The sequence below is a fragment of the Bacidia gigantensis genome (genome assembly GCF_019456465.1).
Source record: "Bacidia gigantensis strain McMullin 20006 chromosome Unknown contig_125, whole genome shotgun sequence".
Lineage (NCBI taxonomy): Eukaryota > Fungi > Ascomycota > Lecanoromycetes > Lecanorales > Ramalinaceae > Bacidia > Bacidia gigantensis.
The window spans coordinates 1,124,690-1,147,658 of NW_025408591.1; the positions used below are offsets into that span (position 1 = coordinate 1,124,690).

General features: G+C 46.2%; 7 protein-coding genes across 7 annotated transcripts; 4 read left to right on the plus strand and 3 right to left on the minus strand.

Moving 5' to 3' along the window:
- Positions 1-2,796: 2,796 nt before the first annotated feature.
- KY384_001131 (uncharacterized protein) lies at positions 2,797-4,194 on the plus strand (the record flags this gene model as incomplete). The annotated part of the gene is made up of 1 exon (XM_044809663.1): positions 2,797-4,194. The coding sequence occupies one exon, from the start codon at positions 2,797-2,799 to the stop codon at positions 4,192-4,194; it is 1,398 nt and encodes a 465-aa protein (XP_044673570.1).
- Positions 4,195-5,292: 1,098 nt separating this feature from the next.
- KY384_001132 (uncharacterized protein) lies at positions 5,293-7,359 on the minus strand (the record flags this gene model as incomplete). Its single annotated transcript, XM_044809664.1, has 1 exon — positions 5,293-7,359. The coding sequence occupies one exon, from the start codon at positions 7,357-7,359 to the stop codon at positions 5,293-5,295; it is 2,067 nt and encodes a 688-aa protein (XP_044673571.1).
- A 502-nt stretch (positions 7,360-7,861) lies between these two features.
- KY384_001133 (uncharacterized protein) lies at positions 7,862-8,704 on the plus strand (the record flags this gene model as incomplete). The annotated part of the gene is made up of 1 exon (XM_044809665.1): positions 7,862-8,704. The coding sequence occupies one exon, from the start codon at positions 7,862-7,864 to the stop codon at positions 8,702-8,704; it is 843 nt and encodes a 280-aa protein (XP_044673572.1).
- A 2,603-nt stretch (positions 8,705-11,307) lies between these two features.
- KY384_001134 (uncharacterized protein) lies at positions 11,308-11,985 on the minus strand (the record flags this gene model as incomplete). Its single annotated transcript, XM_044809666.1, has 1 exon — positions 11,308-11,985. The coding sequence occupies one exon, from the start codon at positions 11,983-11,985 to the stop codon at positions 11,308-11,310; it is 678 nt and encodes a 225-aa protein (XP_044673573.1).
- A 1,955-nt stretch (positions 11,986-13,940) lies between these two features.
- Positions 13,941-15,268, minus strand: KY384_001135 (uncharacterized protein; the record flags this gene model as incomplete). Its single annotated transcript, XM_044809667.1, has 2 exons — positions 13,941-14,785; positions 15,262-15,268. 2 exons carry the CDS (start codon positions 15,266-15,268, stop codon positions 13,941-13,943), a joined length of 852 nt encoding a protein of 283 aa, XP_044673574.1.
- A 315-nt stretch (positions 15,269-15,583) lies between these two features.
- On the plus strand, positions 15,584-18,305 carry KY384_001136 (uncharacterized protein; the record flags this gene model as incomplete). Its single annotated transcript, XM_044809668.1, has 5 exons — positions 15,584-15,869; positions 15,916-16,148; positions 16,240-16,374; positions 17,631-18,000; positions 18,184-18,305. The coding sequence occupies 5 exons, from the start codon at positions 15,584-15,586 to the stop codon at positions 18,303-18,305; spliced, it is 1,146 nt and encodes a 381-aa protein (XP_044673575.1).
- A 1,498-nt stretch (positions 18,306-19,803) lies between these two features.
- Positions 19,804-22,393, plus strand: KY384_001137 (uncharacterized protein; the record flags this gene model as incomplete). Its single annotated transcript, XM_044809669.1, has 5 exons — positions 19,804-20,123; positions 20,518-20,533; positions 20,594-20,935; positions 20,995-22,167; positions 22,220-22,393. 5 exons carry the CDS (start codon positions 19,804-19,806, stop codon positions 22,391-22,393), a joined length of 2,025 nt encoding a protein of 674 aa, XP_044673576.1.
- Between the last annotated feature and the right edge of the window lie 576 nt (positions 22,394-22,969).

The following is a 22,969-nucleotide window of genomic DNA, read 5'->3' on the forward strand; positions in this document are numbered from 1 at the left end:
AGATGCCCTGGTGACCGGATAAAATTAGCGGCTAGATAATTTCAAATTTTTATATAAAGTATAGAAGCTATACCTATATTCTATTATATAGCTTTTATCCTATCTAGTAAGTAATATACTCTTATTACTATAATCTTATCTTTTATAATATAATATTACTATTTTTTAAAAACTTTTCTCTAATAAATACTTAGTTTTAAGAAATAAATTTTCTATTTTAATATTCTATTATAAAGATATTTAATCTTTTAAGTCTTTTTTTTCTATTTCTATTCTTAATACTTTACTATATAAGGTTTATAATACTATATTTCTTATTATTTAAAAATTTAAAAATAAGAAATATAACTTTTTTTAAAATAAGTATATATAACTAGTATTTTAATACTTTACTATACTAAGATAATATTTTTTACTAAGTTTTTTTTATATATATTATATAGTTACTTTTGTTTTAAAACATTTTAACATTAAAGTTATTATTAAATTTTAGTGAAGGTAGTGATCTTCTCTACGATTTCCCCAAGGCTAAGCTCAAATCAGTATGGTGCTTCACCAAAAATCTCAGCCTTGTGCAAGTCCCTCCCAAAGATTGTCAACGTTGGCCTTTAGCATCCTATTCTTCACTCCACGGTATGCCAACAACCACTTGTGCACTTGCTGCCATCGATTCTGAAATCGCAACCTCTCATTGTTTTACATCCGGGGCTGATCGACGTTTCTCAAGCCACGGATAAGATTGTGCCAATCTTTCTAAGTATGACGCATACATCGGTGCCTTACCGAGCCGAAGGAAGACCTTGACATTTTTGTTGCTCTAGAAGCTCAGAGAGCTCTTATACACGTTCTACGATGTTCCTGCGGCGGTGGGCAGAAAACCTTTGTAGAAGATCGATTCAGGATGATTCGAACAGTCAAGTGGGACTATCTGTCCAACATGATACTGAATTTCCAGATGTAGAGTAAGCAAAATCGGCACAACATTTCTTTTTAGATCAAGTAGTCCTTTTGGACAACAGCAAACAAGATCTGTGAAGGCTCAAAAGAATGACTTGACACAGTATCGTAGTGGTCTACGGACTTCCGAAATACCGTTGCCGATCATCAACAGCAGATGATGGGACAAAGTGGGCTCGAGATTTACTCCCAGCGGACGTACCGAATGCACGAATTATGACTTACGGTAAAAGACTGAAGACCAGGGATGCGAAACATCTGTGTGAGTTGTCTCTGTATTATCAGTCAGATGACCTAGTATCGACCTTATCTGAAAAACGCCGTCAGACTGGGGGATCTGATCGTCCGATTATTTTCGTTGCACATAGCCTAGGTGGCGTAGTAGTCAAAAGTGCTCTAGTCCGCTTGAACATGTCCAGTCATAGAGGGGACGAGGAAGGTTCTCAGATTGAGCGCTCAACGCGTGGAATACTATTCCTAGGAACTCCGCAGAGAAGTCATGGATCCGTCACACTTGCTGTGCTAATTGAGCGCATCATTTCTCAAGAACCTGATAAGATCAAAGCTCCTGAAATAATGAAGAGCGAGGCTGACAGGCTCGAATCTCGTCTGGAATTATTCAAAAGCCTTGCAGATTGTTTCTTAGTGTACTACTGTACTGAATCATTATCCAAAAATCTTCAAGGGGACTCTTCGATAATGGTGCCAGCATTCTCCGCAGTTCTAAGCGGGTCTAGATCAGACGGCCATCGAATTGTCCTTGATAGAGGTCATTCCGATATATGCAACTTCAATGACAATGGAAATGATGACTACCGTAAACTCACGGGTGCGATTATGCACGCTGTCAAATCTTGCAGCACTGTACTAGATACTGGGACGCCTGTGTCCGGGAGAAATTTGTCATGTTTGACGGCGCACGATATCAGAATTCCTCTCCGATTGAGTCAAGTCCGCTGTCGACATTATGCTAGTCGTGATTTCGAGTTGGAGCAGATGAAAAGCTTTTGCAGCCGAGTTGACGAATTACAAGACCAGCCTCCTAGCATCGTGCTACATGGAGATGGAGGAGTCGGAAAGACGGAAATAGCTTTGCAGTTTGCTAGAGCTCAGCAAAACCAATTCGATTTTGTCTTTTGGTTCAACTGCGGTAGCAAAAGAGCCACCGAATCGAGCTACATCGGTATCTTTCAAAGCCTTCTTAAACATTCAACCGACCTTCCCAGGGAATCTGGCGAGCTTTGCGTTGATGATCGAAGCTCGGAACCATTCTCAATTATATCACGTCACTCAAACACAGTGGTTGCAAGTGCCATTACCGCTGTTAAGCAGTGGTTGGAGTGCCCTGGTAATACTCGGTGGCTGCTGATCTTTGACGATGTGCATGACCTAGATATTATTCGGGATTCCTTGCCCAGGACAAGATATGGCACAATCATTATCACTACTCGGATCGCCCCTGCCATGGGAACCTTTGGACATAAGTTGAGGCTAGATCAATCAAATCACTTATGTTGTGAAGAGCCGTTCGAAGTGCAAGCATGTTACGAATCGGAGGGGGGCAAGGTACATGTGATATTTCTTGGCGTGGTGATGAATTGCACCGTCAAATAGCCATCATTGATGTGACCATCGCTTCGTCTGGAGACTCTGTGGAATATAACAAGTTTTTTTTGTCGAAGCCAGGCTTATCTGATGCTCTGGAGCTCGCTTACATTTCGCTCGAGATGAGGCAGTCAGCTCTGCTTGGTACATGTTGCTTCTTTGAGTCCGATGATATACTCATAGACCTGCTTAAGAAAGGCTACCCCACCATGGATGACGAAAGTAAGTTAAATCATGATTTCCTCGAACAAATCCCATCGGGATGGTCAAAGCAAGAAACCTAACATCAGCATTGTAGCTGTCGAAACGACACTTTCAGCTTTGGGTTCTGCTGGCCTGGCATGTCTAGATCCGCAAGCCAGTAGCTTCAAGATCCATCAAACGGTTCGTAAATGGATACAAACCCGTCAATGTCAGTCCTCCATACGATCTCTCGTGCAGAGAGCTCTTCAAGTTCTCATTAAAGCCCTTGAGACAATTGATCAGGTTTCCTTGCAAAGGATTGCATACGAAGACCTAATTATACCACATATGACTTCATGCCTTTCTTGGGCTGAGCGTGTAATACCTCAAGATCGCCCTCTCTTAGATCCAAAGTACTGGATGCTTTTTGGTCGTGCATACTGGCGCCAAGGGGTGCTTCAATCCGCTGAACGCGCTTTTCGTGAGGCTTGCAAGCTTTGTGAGGTCTCAGAAGATGATGGGTGTGACAAGCAGACTGTCTTGTTGCAATTAGCAGGAGTCTTGCTCGATAGAGGCCAATTCAAACAGACTCAAGCCATCTGCGAAGCAGAACTTAGACAGGGGAATTCGGACCTCCAAAAATCCGGCTTGAGGTTTGAATTCTTAGAGTGCTTAGGCCAGGCCTTGATTGAACAAGAAAATGTGAAAAAAGCAGAGGCAGTCCTCAAAGAGGCTTTGCTAAGCTCTGAAGATGTCTTTGGTTGCAATTGTCAGGAGACAATGAGAGCCGTCGAGGCTCTCACAAGCTTCTATCAACAGAATGAAGGCTACGAAAAAGCAGAAATGCTACAGCGAAGACGGATCATATACCTCGAGCATCGATATGGCTCTGCAGACATGGAATACATCAATGCAATGAGGAATTTGGCAGTCCTTTGCCGGAAACAAGGAAAGTACAGTGACACGTTCTGGACGCTGAAAACGCTACTTCAGCTTTGCGATGACGAGCTTGGCGAAGACCATCCCGATTCCATTGAGCTCTGCGCAGAAATCGCCGAGGTATGCACCATCCAGGGACACTCTTCCCAAGCGAGTCAAATGTTCAAAAGGGCCATTACAAGCGTCGAACGAGTCCTCGGACCCAATCACGATCTATCTCTAAGAGTGCTCCAGAAATATGCTTATGCACTGTACTCCCAGAAACGCTACTGTGAAGCTGAAATTCTATGTCAGAAGATCATGTCTCGTAGAAAAAGGTCTAAATTTGCTAAGGAAGATGATACAAGGATTCTAGAAATACTGGAGAAGATTCAGCGACGCCTGGATGGGAATGACAAGTTTCCGGCCAGGCGAGAAAATTGTACTCGGCAACAAAAGGTCGTACAGGTAAGCTATGAAGACACTCAGTCTCTGAGCGAGCGCGGGGACGCAGCGCTTGAGAAGTCTTGAGGGAGCTCTCTCCCATGGCGAGGCAAAGGCTGTGACTTTTTTGCTGCTGAGGCCTCAGCCGAGAGCGGCATCTCTACTACAACCAATAAGATTCAGGTAACCACAGAGTCTTTTCAGGGTCCTTTCACCCGCGCTCCAGGCTGGCTATAAGCGTTAACTCATACAATTGCCTAATCAAGGGACATCACGAAGCGTCAAGGGGGATAAATGGTATAAGACAAATTGTCCGTTGGTCTCATTAGGTACTGAGGTCGGACAAGGACCGCAATCTGACTTTGACACATGCAATAGATTGTTTTTACCGGATATTACAAGAGGGCAAGACTATAGTGAACGCGTTCTTTACTATACCTATAAACATACGAAAGGGAGGAACGGGCGAGAGGGGGACATATAAGCCCCCACGATTCAAGCAATAAAACAGTCAAAGACGACCACGGATCGATATACACGAATAAGTATTTACATGTCCCAAGTGGCATGTATTATTCTGTACGCATAGTAGTGAAGAATTTACGGTATAATTGGCCTGCTGTACATGACCGACGGAGATGTGCCTGATGTACTAAGGCCTTTTGTAACCCTTCCTTCCTTTCGCCTTGCTAAAAACATACTTCATGGAGACGAGACCATTTGGTGTTGATACGCGGAGCCCATCAAATGCTAACGCCGTCGATACGCCAAGAATTTGATGCGAAATGATAGCTTGTAGTCGTAGCTCTACCCTGGAGACTCGTATCGCGGTCTCCGAATCTTTCGAACACGTCATCGCCACCTTCTCGGTCCTCCCAGATTATCATGTACACATACCTCGTACACGATCATTATCATCCCGAACAGATCCAGATCATTCAGAAGTTCGAACATTGTGTGAAAGCGTTCTTCCTCTCCTTCATTCGTCATGTCATACTATACTGAGTACACAGAGTTTGTATGGCCGTGACACAATCCCAGCTTTTGAAACAAAATGTCATCATCTCCGCTTCCCTCCCATAGCCTAATTTTCATACATAGCTCGTATATGAAGATAACACAGCCTACCGAACCGAAATCTCAAGAAGTCTACCTCTAAATATATGCATTCCTCCTATGTTCCAGTCAAGATGTCTCCGGACTGTCAATTTGGAGACCAGATAGGTTCGTTGGATCGAAGAACTCTGGTCTTGCCGATAAGGTGAAAGGATGACTAGCAAAGTTTCTAAGACTCGGTATACTCTTTTGAATTATTCGCCGCAGTTCTTCATGGGAGTCTTGCCCTGAGAAAATGACTCTGAAGCGCCCTCGGCCAGCTCTTCCGTGAGCGATGTGCTTGTCGAGGTACGAGAGGAAGTTCTTCTGAGCATGAGCTCGAACGTCAGGATTCATCAGTACAGGATTCTCGCTGTTTTCGTCATACAGGTCCAAGATGTCGAGTATCAGGATGCATTCATATTCCTGTGGAGGGCTGCTCTCGTCTATTACATCGCTCTCTCCACTGTCACTTCCTCCGTCCGAGTACTCATCTGACGAGCAAAGTGTGGACCCCCAATGCCTGAAGAGGCTCAGCCAAGTTTCATATGTCGAGGTAGCCCGTGAACCAGTAGAAACAAAATCCTTCGCTGTCTTGTATTCAACCTTGGAAGCAGAGTTAGTGGCAAGTAATTGTTCGGTGAGCCCCTCCATAAAATTTGCTCGGTCATCCGCTTCGCCGTCATGAATGTAGAGAATTCTTCCGACTCCTAGATCTCTAATGGCACGCAGGTGGTCGCTGCCGAGGTCCATGACCATGGGCTCGAGGTGTGTCTCTTCGATGATTCCTTCTTCAAGCTGAGAAAGGCTCTGGTAAGCGGTGACTTCTTCGTTGAAGGTAGGAAATCGTTGGTGCCTCCTAAATATTGAGCGCAGACATATTAAGAGGAAGAGAATGTCGAGAACGCAGCCGAGAGGATTGTGTAGAGGATTGGAGGCTCGAAGTGGAGATAGGGGTGGGCGACTTTTCGAGGGATCTCCATTGACTTCCACCGTGATCTGGAAGTCCTTACCATCACTCCAAAGCACTGGAACAATCCAGTCTGCTATCTCAAATTTCTGTCCACTCTTACCGACTCGTTCACGATTTTCCTGAAGGGCTGCACGAGCAAGAGCGACTGAGTGTGAGAACTCGCGACCCTCCACTAAGAGGTGATAGTAGAATTTGCCGAGGAAGATTTTAGCCGCATCTACCGAAATGCTATGGGACATTCCCAGCACGGTAGAGATTCCAAACTCGTTGAAGATTTGACAGAGATTCGCATCCCGACCCTGGATCGCGGTGCCAGATTCGCAAGCATTGAGCACAGCGCACTTAATGCCATATTCTGCAAGAAGCTTCCCGATGCGATCGGCACGCACATTCTCGAGCTTCTCCTGATTCCAATCTTCTCTTGTCAATTGTATGTATGTTGTGCCATCCATGACTTTTCCATGGCAGTCAAAATGTACCGCGTGGTAATAATCGGTGCCTTTCTCGTGCAGGTGCGCTTGTAGTCCCTTTATACTTTTTCCACAAATGAGGTCAATATTCACCTGGTGTTTAGCTCTGTTTTCTTTGGCTAAAGTTTGAGCTTGTCGTAAAGCTCTGTAAGCTGTACCGGAGTCAGAGTCCTTGTACATCTCCTCGCCGTTCAGTGGCACCTTCCGGTTCACAACCAGTAGGACATTTATGCACCGTTTTCGTGATTTGTTTTCAATGGGCTTGGTGTCAACCCTCTGGATCGTGGGCGTGGGTGGCTCTTCAGAACAGCCACCAATCCGTATAATAGCGATATCCTTTGTTTCCCCGAGCCCTTCCCAGGGAATGCGTTGTATGTTGATGGGCTGAGCCTCAAATGCATGTATGCGGATATTGACACGACCTGGTCGAAGGATATTGTCGGTAGGTAGTTGAGCATGCAAGCTTTTACGGCAATTGTCGATTTCTTCGTTTGCAAGACGAACGCTCCCCTGCGGACTTTCACAGCTTCCCCGTCGAAACCCCAAGCGTTGGCGTAGAAGCTCGTTGGCCTCTTCAGAGGAAGGTGCTTCGATCGTTCTGTGTGAATAGATCACGATCCCATTCTCTTCTATATCAACCAGGAAGTTGAACTTGCCGGTTGAGGAGAGGGAGCATGGTCCTAACTCCCGAATGATGAGTTCACGAGGTGCCATGGTTGCGGTGCGAGCTCATCATCAGTAATTGTAACATGTCAAGGATCTTCAGGAAACGTAGATTCTAGCTAGGGCCTAACGTTGAAAGATGTGAATCTTGGTGTGCAATGACAAAATACCAGTAGGTGAAAGAGGTCAAAGGATGTCCAAAAGAAAGATATGTGGGCAAATACCGACGGATAGCTGAAGGATATCAAGGAGTAAATTTTGTTGTATCTATAACGGTTGTTGTATCTATAACGGAGGTCTAAATCATGAGTAGTATTGCAGGTATTTCCTCTTTTGGGCATCGCGGGACTATTCGTTTTGTCCTTGGCATGTGAGTGTGACGTAAAATTAGATGCATCAATTAAGGAGGCTAGCCCAGCATGGGCTTAGGAGCCAATGCGCTACGTTGACAAGGCTGTGAAATGCCCCTCTCAAGAAGATGTCACAGACAACGACCGCTGTTGCAACCCGCCAGACCTGGAGAGCTTTCTGTTTTCCCACATAAGCTCATAAGATGCCTGGATCGAAGTCAAAATCCCGCTATATTTTGCTTGGCGAGGCTTTGGGAACCAACCATACGCGCAATATGCTCGGTCGTGTGGTTCGCGACAAGAAATGGCCGCTTCATCATTTTGTGCCGGCGGATCCTGATGCCGAAGACGGCGAAGGTGGCATCAACCCTTGTCAAATCCTCAAGAAAATCTCAGAGGGGTCTGTGAAGAGTAGTCTTAAGAACACTATGAACAGTTATGAGGGAAGCGAGGCCAAAGCAGAGATGACGAGGTTGTTGAACTTGCATGCCAGTAATACGACCCATCGAAATGCTCAAGTCACTTCTGGGACAATCACTAAATACACCATGACGAATGTAAATCGAAAATTGAAAAAGCTGATGGAAAACGATCTATACTGCCAGGCAATAATGGAAGAGCTCAATGCAAGACCAAGACCACAAGAACCATTGCTGGTGGTTGGAATGCTCACTTGTGAAGATACGAAGGTAGAATTGGGCGCAGGGCGTAATCAGGCCTTTGGTGGTGGAGGTGGTGTATCTGGAGACCAGACTGGTATCCCCGGGGCCAGTGCTCACGTTGCGTATCAGAATGCTGGAGGTGGCTCAGGAACGACAACGCAGACGCTCCAAGAGGAGGTCATCTTAGCATTGGCTTATGATACTGTAAAGTTGAAGAGATGTGCGAAATGGCTATGCCTTTCCCACGATGCGGAAGAGGACAAAGTCACCACAGGCCGTAAAGTATTTGGCGATGGACCTGAGCTTCTTGGTCCAGCGGACGACGAGGAAAGCTCCGGAGATGACGACGTTTCGAGCGGCGATTTTCTTATTTGCGTCCGTTGATGCTGTCTCACCATGAGGGAACATCCGCGCAATCAGACTTCAAGCGCATTTAAGGAGGAACTTAGAGTTGTGCGCCAACAACCGTCGTGAGAAGCCGCTAACGTCAGCGAAGGTTTGACGGACTGCGGAGCCGGAGATTTTATCAATCAATGGCCTGGAGGATATTGCCTAGGTCATGGGGGGAAAAGTTTTGATGATACCCACGATTGCCTGTTTTTCTCATGTTGACTGCGACAGCGGTGCATATCCCGAGTTTAAATCTTTGAGCTGGATTCAGAAGACTTTGATGCCGGAGGGGGGCTGGCAGTCCTTCGACGAGAAATGATATCAACGACGATACGAGAAAAAGGATGGTATGGTCTTATAGAGTCATCGAATTGGAAACGGATACCTGCGTGTGCTCTTTGCCTAATCGGGTCGCACGACAACGAGTCATATCCGTTAACTTGTTTCTTATCACCTTTTTTCACTGATTCTCCAACCCACTAATGCTTCCTTGGGTATTTGCGAGGTTCTTGGGAATGGGAAAGTCTTCTCGGCATTATTTTCAGGCTGACATCTGGTATAAGCTTTCTTGTCGCGGACGTGACTCTCGGCGTTCCATCTCTCTCAATTGTCTTCGCTTTCCGTTCTTCCCATGAGGACCCACTTTCTGCTAAACGTTTTGCGGAATTAGCACTATTTGTCGGGAGCGTGAAGAGATCTTCTAGGCCACTTTTCACCTATTCATTGCCTTATTGATGCCAGCTTAATCCCCTGGCAGGAATGCTTAGTAGAAGCATTAAACACAGTGAACTATGACCATAGGCTCGAACCACGCTGTCTACGAGATATGCCTGCCGTTGCTCACCTGTACCCATGCCCATCGAACAAGTGCATCCCGGACATTTTGGAACGAGGTTACAAAAGGCAGGCTCCATGCGTTGTCGAAGGCGGGCATTATGACTTCAGCAAGCGACTGCAATAGGCATGGACCTCGAATTGGGCTACCTTAGGGCTGCACTGCATGCTGAAAAGGCTTGACTTGGAGGTGTGATTCTGATTTCTCTACCCCTTGGTAGGTGAAGAGCGGACCTCTCTGTGAGCATTCGCGACTCAGACATTACGCATTGCAGCAAAATGGTATTTTGGAAGAAATGATTGATTCACACAAGACCGAAATAGACATGTCGCATTTCCGCCACGTGCGCGCTCCTCTTACAGTGGGGCGGAGTGACGCTGTCACTTGCATTTCCCGTGAAATGTGATACATATAGGCCTCCAATCCCATGCTATTTCTGTAACTCTTTCCATCTTCGCATCCGGCATTTGTGGACTGGACCAATCGTATCAACTGATTCAATTCATGAGGAAGTGAATATCTATAGGGGTTGCGCGCGTTGGGGAGGGCAGCTCAGTCATCGTCGAGAGGTTTGATACGTCATCCTTTCAAGTATTGCAAGTCAAGAGGGGACACGTCGTTGCGGCGTGTGTTGTCGATCCGTCACTCAAACCTACGAATCAAGAAGGGAAAGGAGACTCGTGAGCTCGCTTGGCTTGGCCAGTGGAAAGCTTTCAAACCGTCGCCCTGGAGCAAACGATTTTGAAATACGAAAGGGATAGATAGACACCCCTAAAAAGGATTTACGGTGTGCAAATGATCTTGTGGGGCTTGGCATTTTTGGAAGTTTCCACCCCTCCGTTTTTTTTCGTTTTCTTAAGAAAAGATTCCTCAATATATCAACGAATATAAGTCCAAAGAACTTTAAATTAAGAATATAAAGAGAGTTTATATATATTTCTTTAATATAAACTTTTTTAAATAATAAAAAAGTCTTAAAACTTATATATTTAGATTATAACTTTTAAAAAAATATTAAAAAACTAAAAACTAAAATAACTCTTTTATTTCAACTTTAAAAAATACTTAGTAGACTATTTATATATAAAACTTTAATAGAAGAATTTATTTATAAAATAAAATTTTTTAAAATTCTAATTTTTTATTTTTAAATTTTTAAATTTTTAAATTTTAAAAATCTTAAAAATTAAAATATTATACTTAAAAAAGCTTTAAATTATTTAAAAATTTAATATCTTATTTAGAAGCGTATTTCTAGTCTTTATAAAAAATTTTAAGTTATTCTATATACTATTTATAAAGATATTAAAGAATTTTTTTTTAAGAAATCGGAGGTGTGGAAAGTTCCAAAAATGCCAAGCCCCACAAGATCATTTGCACACCGTAAATACATCGACACCCCTGCCCAGAAATTGTCTTGAGGCTTCGCAAGGGAGCCAACCTTAAATGACTTTGAATGAAAAGTGTCCCATCCGTGCGCCGAGATCGTTCGTAAGTTCTCATCACTATTTTATTCATAGAAAAAGTGCCAATCATAGGCAAAGCTGAATCAAGATATGACTGATTGCAGAGAAGCCCCTTGCAGCATGGTCTGGCATGTCATCGCAAGAGAATAATTGTTTGATTTCAAGTCTGTGCTCTCTCAGTCAGGGCCGCTGCTATCTGAATGCCACGGTCTGATCGACGGCGAAACATTCAAAATGTCGTCGTCACTCCAGAAGTCAACCATACAGCATGGAGAGTACATGCAGTCGGTGATATCTTATCGTCTACCATCAGTCGTGTAAATCCACGCCTCGTCTTCTGCTTCACTAAACCCATTATCCACTTCCATAGGTACCGGAATTTCGTTTACCTCAGGTCCAGAGGTCTCTGTCGGTGTCGTTGGGTCCGCCATCTCTGTATCACCCAGCCACTGGATAGCGGATGGGTCGATAAAATACTCGCTTTCTGGCGATGAAGGTGGATGGTCCACATGCTCTTCAAAAGCAGGATCATTCAATTCTGAAGCAGAGTTGTCAGACTCCCAAGCAGAGTCTTCCGATTCAGAGAGATCATCGAGGCCTGTCCATTCGGCATTTTCACCATATTCTCCAACCATGTAATCACCATCTGCTCCGACCATATAGCCTAGCTCAGGGTTGTAATATTCCATCGGTCCCCTATATTGATAATCTTGATCATACTCGTGTTTGGCATCTGTCAATACCTGGCTGATCCAGTCGATGCGTGTCCTCATCTCCTGCCATTTCTGCTCGTCTTCGAAAGTCTCAGCACTCGTTGGGATATTATCGCTGCTTTCAATCAATGCCTTGCTGATGCGGTACTTAACTATTTTGTAGCGTTCACTGCGCGTTAAAGCATGTTCCTTGGGGCTCAGCTCGGCGCCGCCATGAAAGTCAGCCCATACTACTTCGTCCAGTCTGTATTCCAAATTCATGCCGTGCTCTGAATGCAATGGCGAAGTTAGGTCCTTATGATTGAGGAAGGTGTTTGCTCTGCACATTGGGCAATTTACGCCTTCTCCGAACGGCCAAAGCCAGTTTTGGAGGCAGACGCTTCCGAAAATGTGGTTGCACGGAAGCCGCACAGGCGTCTCTCTGTCTTCAAAGGGCTCCACTATAAGAGTTTGCGTAAGTTTTCTGCTTCGAAATGATAGGAGAAATTGTAGACGAGCTACTTACGACAGATATGGCATTGATTTTCGAGGCTACCATCGCGTGGAACGATCGGCAGCTGGTTGATGTCACGAATCAGCTTTGGCACAGGGGGTAGGTGATTCATCTTCCTGTATCTATCCAGGTCAATCATTAGGAGCAGAGGCGGAGCCGTAGGAATCTTATTGCAGCGCAGTCTTTCAAGCTGCCACCTATCAAACGAATCCTGGAGTCTGTGAAAGGCATCGTATGACAAGTGTATCTGTCGTCGTCCGTTGTCCATGATCGCAGCGGGATGCAGATGCCAGGTTCATTACTTGTAGCTTCGACAGATGGTGAGGTGGTATAGTTGAGATGAAGTGGTACAGTATCGAAAAAGCCAAGCAACAAATCAGGCAGGCAGGATGAGAGAAAGCATAAATGCTCTTCATTCAATTTTCACCAACAATGCAATGTTCAAACAAGAGCGTGTCGAGAGATTCATTGTGCGCTAGTCTAACAACACCACACGTGTTTATGATTGATTTTAAGAATGAAATGATATCAGCGAAGAATGAGGAAGAAAGCGTCATAGCACATGCCAGTCCACACTGGCCGCTTGAGAAACCCTACACTCAGTGTGTCAATAATGGGCAACAAAGCCTCCACCTCATGGAGCGATGCTTCAGCTTTGCCTGCGTTCGACACCTCCACTTACAACGAAACGACACTGTTCACATACATGCAATGCAATGTAAACGCTCTAGCACTCGCTCTCGCGCTAGGTTTCTTGGGAGTTTCGGCTCTTTGATGCTACTACACGTTTTGAACATTGGCGATGAACATTGAACATCGATCTTGGCAAAGGAATTAACGTCCATGGTTGGAATGATTGCTCGACTAGGCCACTCATTTCCATGCAGCTTGATGGCTTCGGTGAGAGCCAGTGCTGGAGTGCGCGAGATAGTGCCATCACTAGAGACTCGTTCTAACTAGACAGACCTGATTCGGAGCGCGGGCCGATGTGCCTCCCCTTAGTTTAAGGCAGCGGCTTGATCAATGAAACACAAGTAAGGTAGTACGAGAACGCATTATTGGGCTGACCATTATTTCAAACCTAAATAATATGAATGCTGAGCGGCCAGCTTTCCAGGCATTGACGAGCCTAGAGTCCTCTATTAGTAGTCGTCTTCAGACTTGCCACGCCGAAACCCTGGCGTGCGTGTTGTATTGTTGGCTGGCCCAATGATGGCTCCACTATCTCGGGCTTGTACGGCTGTAGCAATCATAGGCTTAGCAGCACTGTGCTAAAAGGAAGTGGGGAAATGAGCATTTGAAGTATTTCGGGTTAGGTCATTCAGGCTATTTGTGGCTAGCGGTCGGGGCGTCGTTCCGAAAGGGGCCCCAATGGAAGGTAGGATTTAGTCCATTTTTGGCTTGGCACCATGAGTTTTGTCAGGAGCGATGTACTCGCTCGTTCGTTCTCCTAGCCACTTAGTTATGTATTGTATATGCCATCGTTTCCAACAATCCCGAATTATGAGCAAGAGAATGTACACAAAAACTCGAGTGCATTTGGCCCGATACGCCTTGCATGCACTGGAAATCAGTCCCACCGCTCAATGCTAAAAACCTCAACGCCAAATAATCGCATCACAATCCGTCGTCAGACTCCAATCACAGCCTCCAACACTTCGCGATAGACCAGCCAGATATGGCTCCTTCGAGCGTTGGGTCACCGCATCATGCGAACGTACTTTCAATTGAAAGCTCGTTCTTCACCAGGACGAGTCAGATAATATACATTGTCGTTCTCTTTGAAGAAACCAATCTCTTTGATGGTGTCCTCGCCTAAAAGTGTATCAAAAGATTCGGTCACTTTTGCTGGGAGTACGACGAATGTTGTACAATAAATAACGGGCATCTCAAAAACTTTCCACTCAAAAGTCACTTGACCAAGAGGTCGAATTTTCTCCACGCCTATCGGCTTGCAATCAGGACCATTGTAAGGCTCTGTTCGAAGATTTACCGACTCCACCACCCTTTGAGAGATGACATTGAACTTAGATCCAGTGTCAAGCTTGCAACCTCTGACTGGGTTTGAATTGTCCAGTTGAAGGACCATCTTGAAGCTGGTCCTCAGATTTTGTGTCCTCAGGTTTTGTGTCAAATCCGATCCAATCGGCTGTTGGCTTGCACTGGCGCCTATTGGTGCTAGCAGGTGAGCATCCGTGATGGTGGTTTGGTTTGAAGGAGATGAGGATTCCGAGCTGACGAATATCTCTCTGTCCGCGGGTGCTAGCCCTCTTCCGGCATTCAGTTGCTCCTGAGTCGTCATTGCATCATCTGATTGTAGAGGTGCTTGTACGAGTGCCGGCCCAACTCCTGTGGATGGCCGACCGTGAGGATTCTCAGGTGGCTCTTTGTGTTGTGGTATAATTCTATCACCAATACCGTTGGGAGGAGATGTCTCTGATATGGCATCGGACTCCAGAGAAGACCCCTTTCGCACTGTGTCGTTTGGCTTGGGGGAAGTATCCGCTTTCCTGCGCTTCCATAACCGTAAGCCAGTCGTCAAGGATGCATCAATATCCGTTTTCTTACCTTAGCGCAGCAAAAGGTGTAGGTAGACAAGCAGGACAAAACTTGTCCCATCGCTCTCTGACTCGCCCCTGTGATGTGTCCCCTTCTTTGCCCTTCGAATTTGTTCGGTAATTCTTTGGTCTCGACGTCTGGTCAAACCAGGCAAGTCCTGAGCGAGGGTGAGAGTCGATGGTTCGTCGTTCACGAAATCATGCCCAACGTCGTGTCTTGGCAGCTGGCTTAGACTTGGGCTAACCCTCACCGAAGGCCCTGGTTCTTGCTTATTGAATCAAGAAAGCTTTATCTTGCTCTCGATTCATCTGAATCGTCTGAATCAAGATACTTCACTGCACGAGACAATAGGTGAGTGACGGGAAAAGGGACATTAGGCGGGTCCGGCCGGCAACTAAACGTTGTTATGAGTTGCATCGTCTCGAAAAGGTCGCAATACGAAAAGGTCGCAATACGAAAAGGCCGCAATAAGAAAGGCGAGGAACCTCTCATCTTGCTGGTCAATTCAATGATCCTTTGAATTGTAACGGAATACAAACGCAGAATTTTGAGCAGACCTTAGCTCTTCCGATGGTGCATGAGTGACATTGAGGAGCCTACGCACGAGATTGAGGCTGTTCCAAGTCTCTGCATCGTGTCCTTAGAATGAAGCATATGTAAGGCTGAACAAGAAGTCTCCAACACCATCGCGATGGGGCCCAGATACTGCAGGTGTCTGGGACAACAACTGGCATCGATCATATTTTCGGACAGTTACTCCTTACATCTTATGCTTGGATTAAGGGTCTGACACTGTGGATCCAAGCAATGGCTGACTACAATAAATTGGCTACACTAATGGCGACACACCAAGACATGGCCATTTTCCGAGCATTTTCGTCGTTAAATGTTCAAAATATATTATGCTTACAGGCCGAATTGACCCATCTCGAAGCTGAGTTAGCAGATATAGCTATCGCGAACAAGACCTCAGGAGACAGGGAAAAGATGGCTTTCCAGTATTCATTCTTTGACTTGAAGGGCTCTGGTAACACAAATAACGACCTGCAATGGCGGAAAGTTGTCGAAATCCGCGGCGTTCTGGAAGCATATAGTATGGGCTTTATCCAGCAATGTAGCAAAAGAGCTGAATTCATCAGGTTACCTTTTTCCCGAAGACACAGCGCTTCTTCAATTTGCTCAATTGCAACAGCTGTCGAAGCCGACCACAAGTAATCTGAGTGTATTAAAAGAGTGGTTGGAGCGACCTGAAGGTGGCGATTTCTTCTTGCGAGGTAGAGAAGCTGAGATGTGGGACAACGGCCGAGACACCATCACGACATCAAGTTTGCGTGCCGAGCACGACAGCCTCACAAAGCTCATTATTAATAGAGTAATACCTTGGTATCATTGTCGCTGGGGCTATCGAGTCAAGGTAACATTTGACCAAATTTCCAATCGTTCTGCTAATTCTGCAGCATCAGCCCAAGATGCGCAACGGCGAAGAGTGGAATGGGCTTTGGTATTATGACGATGCCGTGATCGTCACGATAGCCAACATCACAAGTATCGCACTCTCATCGATACTACCAGCACTCTCCGTACTAGCTCTTTACGTGGTAAAGGCACCGTTTGCGAGATTAGCGGTCGGGGTGAGCTTTACAGTCCTATTCTCCGTGACTCTCGCCACGATAGCACGACCCCGAAGGGTTGATGTTTTCGCTGCAACAACTGCGTAAGCTCCAAGATGAATACCGAAAGCATTCATAATGCTTATCAAATTATCTATCCAGTTTTGCTGCAGTTCAAGCTGTATTTGTAGGCGGTACCAGCTTTCGTATCAACTGAAGGAGTGAGCATCTTCAGCACACTAGCTGTTATGCCATCCATGCAACCAAGTCTTCGGATCCCTAGCAGCTGCTGTCCTTGCAAGCTACTAATTTTGTCTTGCCTAAGTAGAGCTATCGAATTGACACGTGAATTCGCACCGTCAGATGACTATCGCGCTGCGACGCAGAAAGCGATTCTTCCTTGAAGGGTTTGCGCCCAAGAATTCCAATCCACAGAGAGCCCAATCATCTGCGCAGCTAGAAGCAATCAGCACGTGGATACCTGATTTTGCCTGGGCTCTTACCGCAACCCGACAGCTGCTATGGTTGCGCAAGGCAGCCAGCTCGTTGCAACCTAGAGTAATGTCGTTTGGTATTGTCTCCCTCTTTTATCAATTCGAGGGCATAGCCTGACAGCTGTAGGCAAATACGGCGTCGATGAATGACAACAACTCGCGTCGCTTGCTTACAGAGTAGAGGATTAATGTGATCTGTGAACGTAAGTGCCTCCTAGCTTCGAGAGAGACGATGCGCTCATCTCAGGCGTAATTGCGTTCGAAAAAGTCTTAGAGTGACGAATTATATTGCTGAGAAATATCGCAAATAAATCAAAATCTATGGTTAGGATTGAGAAGAGCGGGGTTCGCTCCAAAGGGTCTAATAGCATTTCGCAGGAATTGGTGCTGCAATGCAGCCCAGATTTGAACTAGCTGTTTAGGCGCCGCTTTCTGCCTGCTTGCTTCTAGGTTATCGCACACAGTGTACACTCCCGATCGGCGCATTCTAAGCCAGCTATGTGCTTGTATTCTGTCGACAAGGCTGGTCCCATAAAGCGCTCGAAAAGAAATGATTGTAGTTCTGTTATTTGCAATTCTGCAAATACCAGCTGCAACATCTACAGTCGACAATCTGGATCTTCTGCGCGTCTCTTACTGGTCCAGGCTTTTTTGGCTGCGTCGAGACGACCCCGTCGATAACCCAGAAGTGAATTTCATGGTGCGTAGTAGCCTTGTCGGTTGCACCAACATGTCTAACATTTGGTCCAGGCAGGGTCACGCGCGGAGCTAGACATTACGATATGCTGTGGCAGTCAAGAGTCTGCGAAGACAACTCCAGCGATCGCGGACAAGTCGCTATCTGTCAGCATGATCTCTAAGAGTCTTGTTCAATACCTGCGGTGTAAGGTCAAGAATTGTCAAAAAAGAGAGGAGCGCGACCACAAGGGAAACCCACGCGTTCTGGAGCAGTATGTCGAGCTGAGCTGGCATAAAGCGGGGGAAGCAGCAATGGTATTTCCAGAAAAATTCTACATTCTGGACTATTGCCAACCGCTCGTAATCCTTGGGAAGACTGCCCACAGTGGCAACTCTTCAGGTTCGGAGATCGGTGTGATCGCTATGAAACCTCAAGCCGACGGTATGTAAAGGCAAATCTGCCACTCACCTCAGAAAGATAGTCGCATACTTCAAGTTTGCGACTGAAAGACATGACCAGGAGGCTGCAATAGTCTTGTCATGATTCAAGTAGCTCAAGATGAGGCGCAATCCCCGTTGACATGTCATCACGTTGAAGCGCGTTGTAGCTAACACATAGCATGAGATGAAGACGAGAAACAAGAGCAAGACCGTAAACGTAAGGAAGCCCAAGAACGCAACGCCAAAGAGAAGGAGATACAGAAAAGCAAAGAGAAGGAGAAGCAACAGCAAAGCAAGAAGGGCTAGTTCAGCCAGTTGGCAATCTCACGGGAGCCAATGCGAGTACAAGTGTTTGCTTTTGTTCTTGTTTCTAAGCAGTATCCTTCAGGCAGCAGGTATGAGTGGGTTTGAGGCCTGTGATGAAAGCCAGTTCATACGTTGTGCTACCATTGGATTATGAGGTGGGTATCTTGAATATGGCATTGGTGTCCTCAGTAGCTCATGTACTCGTGTTACAAGCTTTGCTAGTGGCAGTCGTACTCTTCGTCAATCACGACTAGAACAGTGAAGGCTTGGCTTTTTTGCTGACACGCGAATCAGGATATTGAAAATCGCTTGCCTTGAAACGTTATGGAATACCACTCAAAGAAACCGCGATTTGGGTTTCTGCTCCATATGAAAAGCGTCTGCATACCCACATGATAACTGCAATGGGTCATGCCATGAGTTGCCAAACTCTCGCCAACGCCCTCAGCATTTCGTAGTCACCCAATGGGTTCGAAAGACAGCTGTAAAGTGCCAAATAGGCTTTTAAAAACACCATGATAACTTGATTTGCGACTTTTGTGCATTTCAAGGTGAAGACATGCGGTCGAGTGCCCCGCAAAAGTCTTGCAATCGGTCCTTGAGCTCTTCTTCAAAAGATGGTTCGCCTTGAGCAGGATCAGGCTTGGACGGACGCGATCAGGTGGTCCACTTGACAAGAATGAATCACCCTCTCGCCCTCGTCTCACGATGATATGGAGTCAAGCTAAGGGTAGATCGTACCGCCCGAGGGGCCCGTAACCCTAAGATTTGACAGCAACATCGTTTAAGGCATCAGATTGCGCCACGGCCGTCAACCTAAGCCCGTGTATTACCAGTTGTAGTAATAAGATAGCGACTTTGGCAACTTATATCCTTTACTTCTTTTGGAGGGCCAAGAACAGCCATGAGCCATCTCAAAATTACACGAGGCTTGGTGTGGATCTCGGGGCCGTACTCAACGTCAGCACCAGGGCTGGCAGACACGGGGGAGTGCGTACTTTCAATCATGTATGGGTAGTATTGAAACTGGTGCATAGGACGCTTTGATCCGCTGTAAAGCCACATGACAGACGAACCCTTGGAACAGCAGGCTGTGCAATGATCATTGAGCAATCAGAATGATGGACGGACAGCTTCGTATACCAAAGCAGAGAGCTCTGTGCATGCTCACTGCCACAGCTGGCCCTGACTCATCTGACGATGACGACGTCCCGCGCAGTTTACATGCCAAAACGGAATAGCATGTCACGAAGTACCTTGAAGCGCATCTGGTCTTTGCTGTTTTGGTCTCTAGCTATTACTTTCCCACTAGAGCTTCAGCCTGATCATCAGCCTGAGTGACTCCGCGTTCTTGCAATGGCGTCTCTCGCACCCTCATTCCTTCTCAATGTCTTCGTCCTCTCTCAAGTAATAGAGCGACGCTTCATCCCTTTGATTTCACTTTACGCATTGAGCATCTACTTGACCCACAAAGATATATCCAGCAAGAATTACACCGATGAAATACCTCCCAGTGACGGTACGAGGCTTACCCTCTGGAACCACAGCACGTCAGGTGGAGGACAACTTCAATGGCCATCTCAATATCGAAAGCCCATGCCTCGTGGGCCCTATCGTTGAAGAGCTACAAGGCGGCAGCTGTTCCACTACTGTCATATTCCAAAAGGAAAAGAAAGGGCGAAAACGAAGCTGTGAAGACATCAAAGATTCCTTCCACCTGAGCAGATTCGAATCCGGATCGACTCAGGCTACAATCTCAATTTCTGACGATTTTCTTGGACTTAATGCACTTGCTGGTCGGAGAGATGCTCCTATTCAGTGAGGTCTTCTTCCTATAACCATTCGCACTATTGCTGACAAATTGCTGTATTATAGCATATACTTTGTACATGGGCTTGGTGGACAAGCGTTCAAGACCTGGTCCACGGATGATCAAGATGGCGACATCACGAATCTCAAGGCATGGCCACGCGATTTCCTTCCTAGCAGGCTATTGCATGAGGGCATTAATGCCAGGGTATATTCATTGGGATACAATGCCAACGTTGTCAGAAGGGCTGCGCCAAATGCTTCAATCACTAGCGCAGCGGAGGACCTTTTGATGATGTTACTCTCGGACAGAGCCTATGTAGGTACTGCCACGCCTGCCTCAACCTTTGCTGCTCATAATTGTCTAGACGCCGCCTCAAGAGATATACTTTGTTTGTCATAGCTTAGGGGGCATTGTTGTAAGTCAGGTGAGTTGCTTCAAAATGGTCTTACTGGTCCATCGACTTACCAGCACGCAGGCGTTGAACATGGCTCTACTTGGAGCGGTGGAAGGCAGCAGCAGACGAGAATACCACGATTTATTCGTCCACAACGACCGATGTTTAGTGAAAGGCGTTGTTTTATTGGGCACTCCCTTACGTGGAAGTGGTCAGGCAAATCTCATGGCTCCTATCGTCAAGACGGTGAAAGGCCTGAACAGGCTCTATGGTACTAATGAGAACTTTGTCAGAGCCTTACGAGAGGACTCTGGGGCATTGGACATACCACAAATTGTCACCCGCTTCAAATCAGTGGTCAAGACTAACGGTGTAGCTTTGCGCATTGTTTGTGAGGAGAGACCAGTTGTTGGCTCCTCGCTGGTATGTCCCTTGTGCCCGTTGTCACTGAGGTCTGACTAATGAGATCTTGGGATTAATAGACCACTTCTTACGACTCTGCTCTTGCTATTTTAGGAGACATCGTCACCCCATTTCGCATTCAAGGCCGGGATCATATCTCGATGGTAAAGTTTCAAGACGAGAATGATACGGAATATAAGAAATTGGAGAACCTTATCATAAAGATGATAAGACCTCTCGTTCCTACAAGACCTGGAGGAGAGGATCATCACTTCTCGTCGACTGATCGATCAACTGGTGCTTCCAGCGATCAACCACCTTGGCAACAGGGCAGTAATTCGTTTACGCCCTGGCGGCAAGAACCAAATCCGATAAACTTCAATGTCTATTTGGCAGCTCAATCAAACGCGTTTGCGTCCCCATCGAGGCAGCAGACATACCCGACACAGAGCCGCCCGCCACCAAGTCCAGCAGTCCAGACAGTATCGGACCCAACAATGGACGGCTCCTCAATTCCTGCGGGCACAAATCAAGATTCTCTTATATCTCGAGCGCAAACGGACCCTCATCCGGATACTACTGCGGACGAAAACCCTTTCAACCGCTTGGATCTTTTTGACACCGCGTTCATAATTGATGATACTGGATCTATGGTCAAAGAAGCTCGAAACGACGAACCCAACGGTTTAAACAGGTGGGCAGTAACGGTTCAAGCCCTCGATCATATTGCAGAGATTGCTGCTCAGCATGACCCTGATGGTATTGATATACGATTTTTAAAGTCCGCACATCTCGCAGACGACAATATTCGCAGCGGCAAGGCCGTCAAGAAAAAGCTTGATCAAATCGATCTCTGGGATGGCAAGCATGGCGGGGGAACATACTTCCAGGAGCGTTTGGAAGAATTGATTGACCCGCGGGTCTGGGAATACCAGTGGTTCAAAGAAGATTTGGCCAAGTATCCAGGTGAACTTCGACAGGCAACGCAAAAGCGTTTGCCAAGGTCACAATGGCCGAAGAAACCAACACAACCAAGTAGATACAACGTCATAGTAGTAACCGACGGCGCTGCTGATGACAGACAAGAGGTTGAAGAATACATAATCAGTGTTGCGACAAGACTCGACGAGTTGCGTGCCCCGAAAAGGCAGATCGGCATACAATTCGTGCAAGTCGGTGAAGATGAATCAGCAAAGGTCTGGCTTAAACGTTTGGACGACGACTTGAGTAACATGGTGCCACCTATTCGAGACGTAAGTTTCCCAAGATAACTTTCATGTACGCCATGTACTAAAATTGCAGCAGATTGTTGACACAACACCCTTTGACAGCCATCTCATTCAAGAGAATGCTTCATTTGCAGAAGCTTTGGAACAGGTGATAGTCAGCAATGTCCTTCAAAAAGCACTACTTGGAGCCGTTACAGAAGAAGAGGACAATAGAGTAATCGAGGCTGGCATGTCGGAGCTAGGGGTTTGACTGCTACCTTTGGCATTGAGATTTATCTCCCAAAATTCCCATGAACAAGATACGAGCCAGAATCATTGCCTCGAGCATGCGCCGTCGTTGGTAAAGAAGCTATGTAATGTATTAACGAAATACCCTAACTGGATATCATTTCAAACTCAGTCCTCCGAGAGCCTTGAAAAGTTGAAAGTTTCGCAGTCGCTCCAAGATACGAGCTTTAAATTCATCGAAACCTGGCATGTCTAATACCATGATATGCATTGCAAGGAAAACTTACTGTGCGGCGCACTCGAACACTCCTCCGCTCGGGGTTATCAAGCAAGAGCGCTGCCTTCTTCACAAAGACTTCCGCTCTAATTTAACTCTTCCCTTGAGCGACATCTCGCAGAAATCATTCATCTGCTGTAATGCAATCACACAAAGATCCCTTGCAAGGTGAGTATCCACCGACGTCACCCACCACAACACGCAGCTCCGAGGCATATACGCCATTCGCACATTATCGATGGAGCCCAGCCCGTCAAGCACTTCGTATAGGTAGCAACCCTTTTATCTGCCGTGGGAACTCCCCAACACACAGGTATCCGT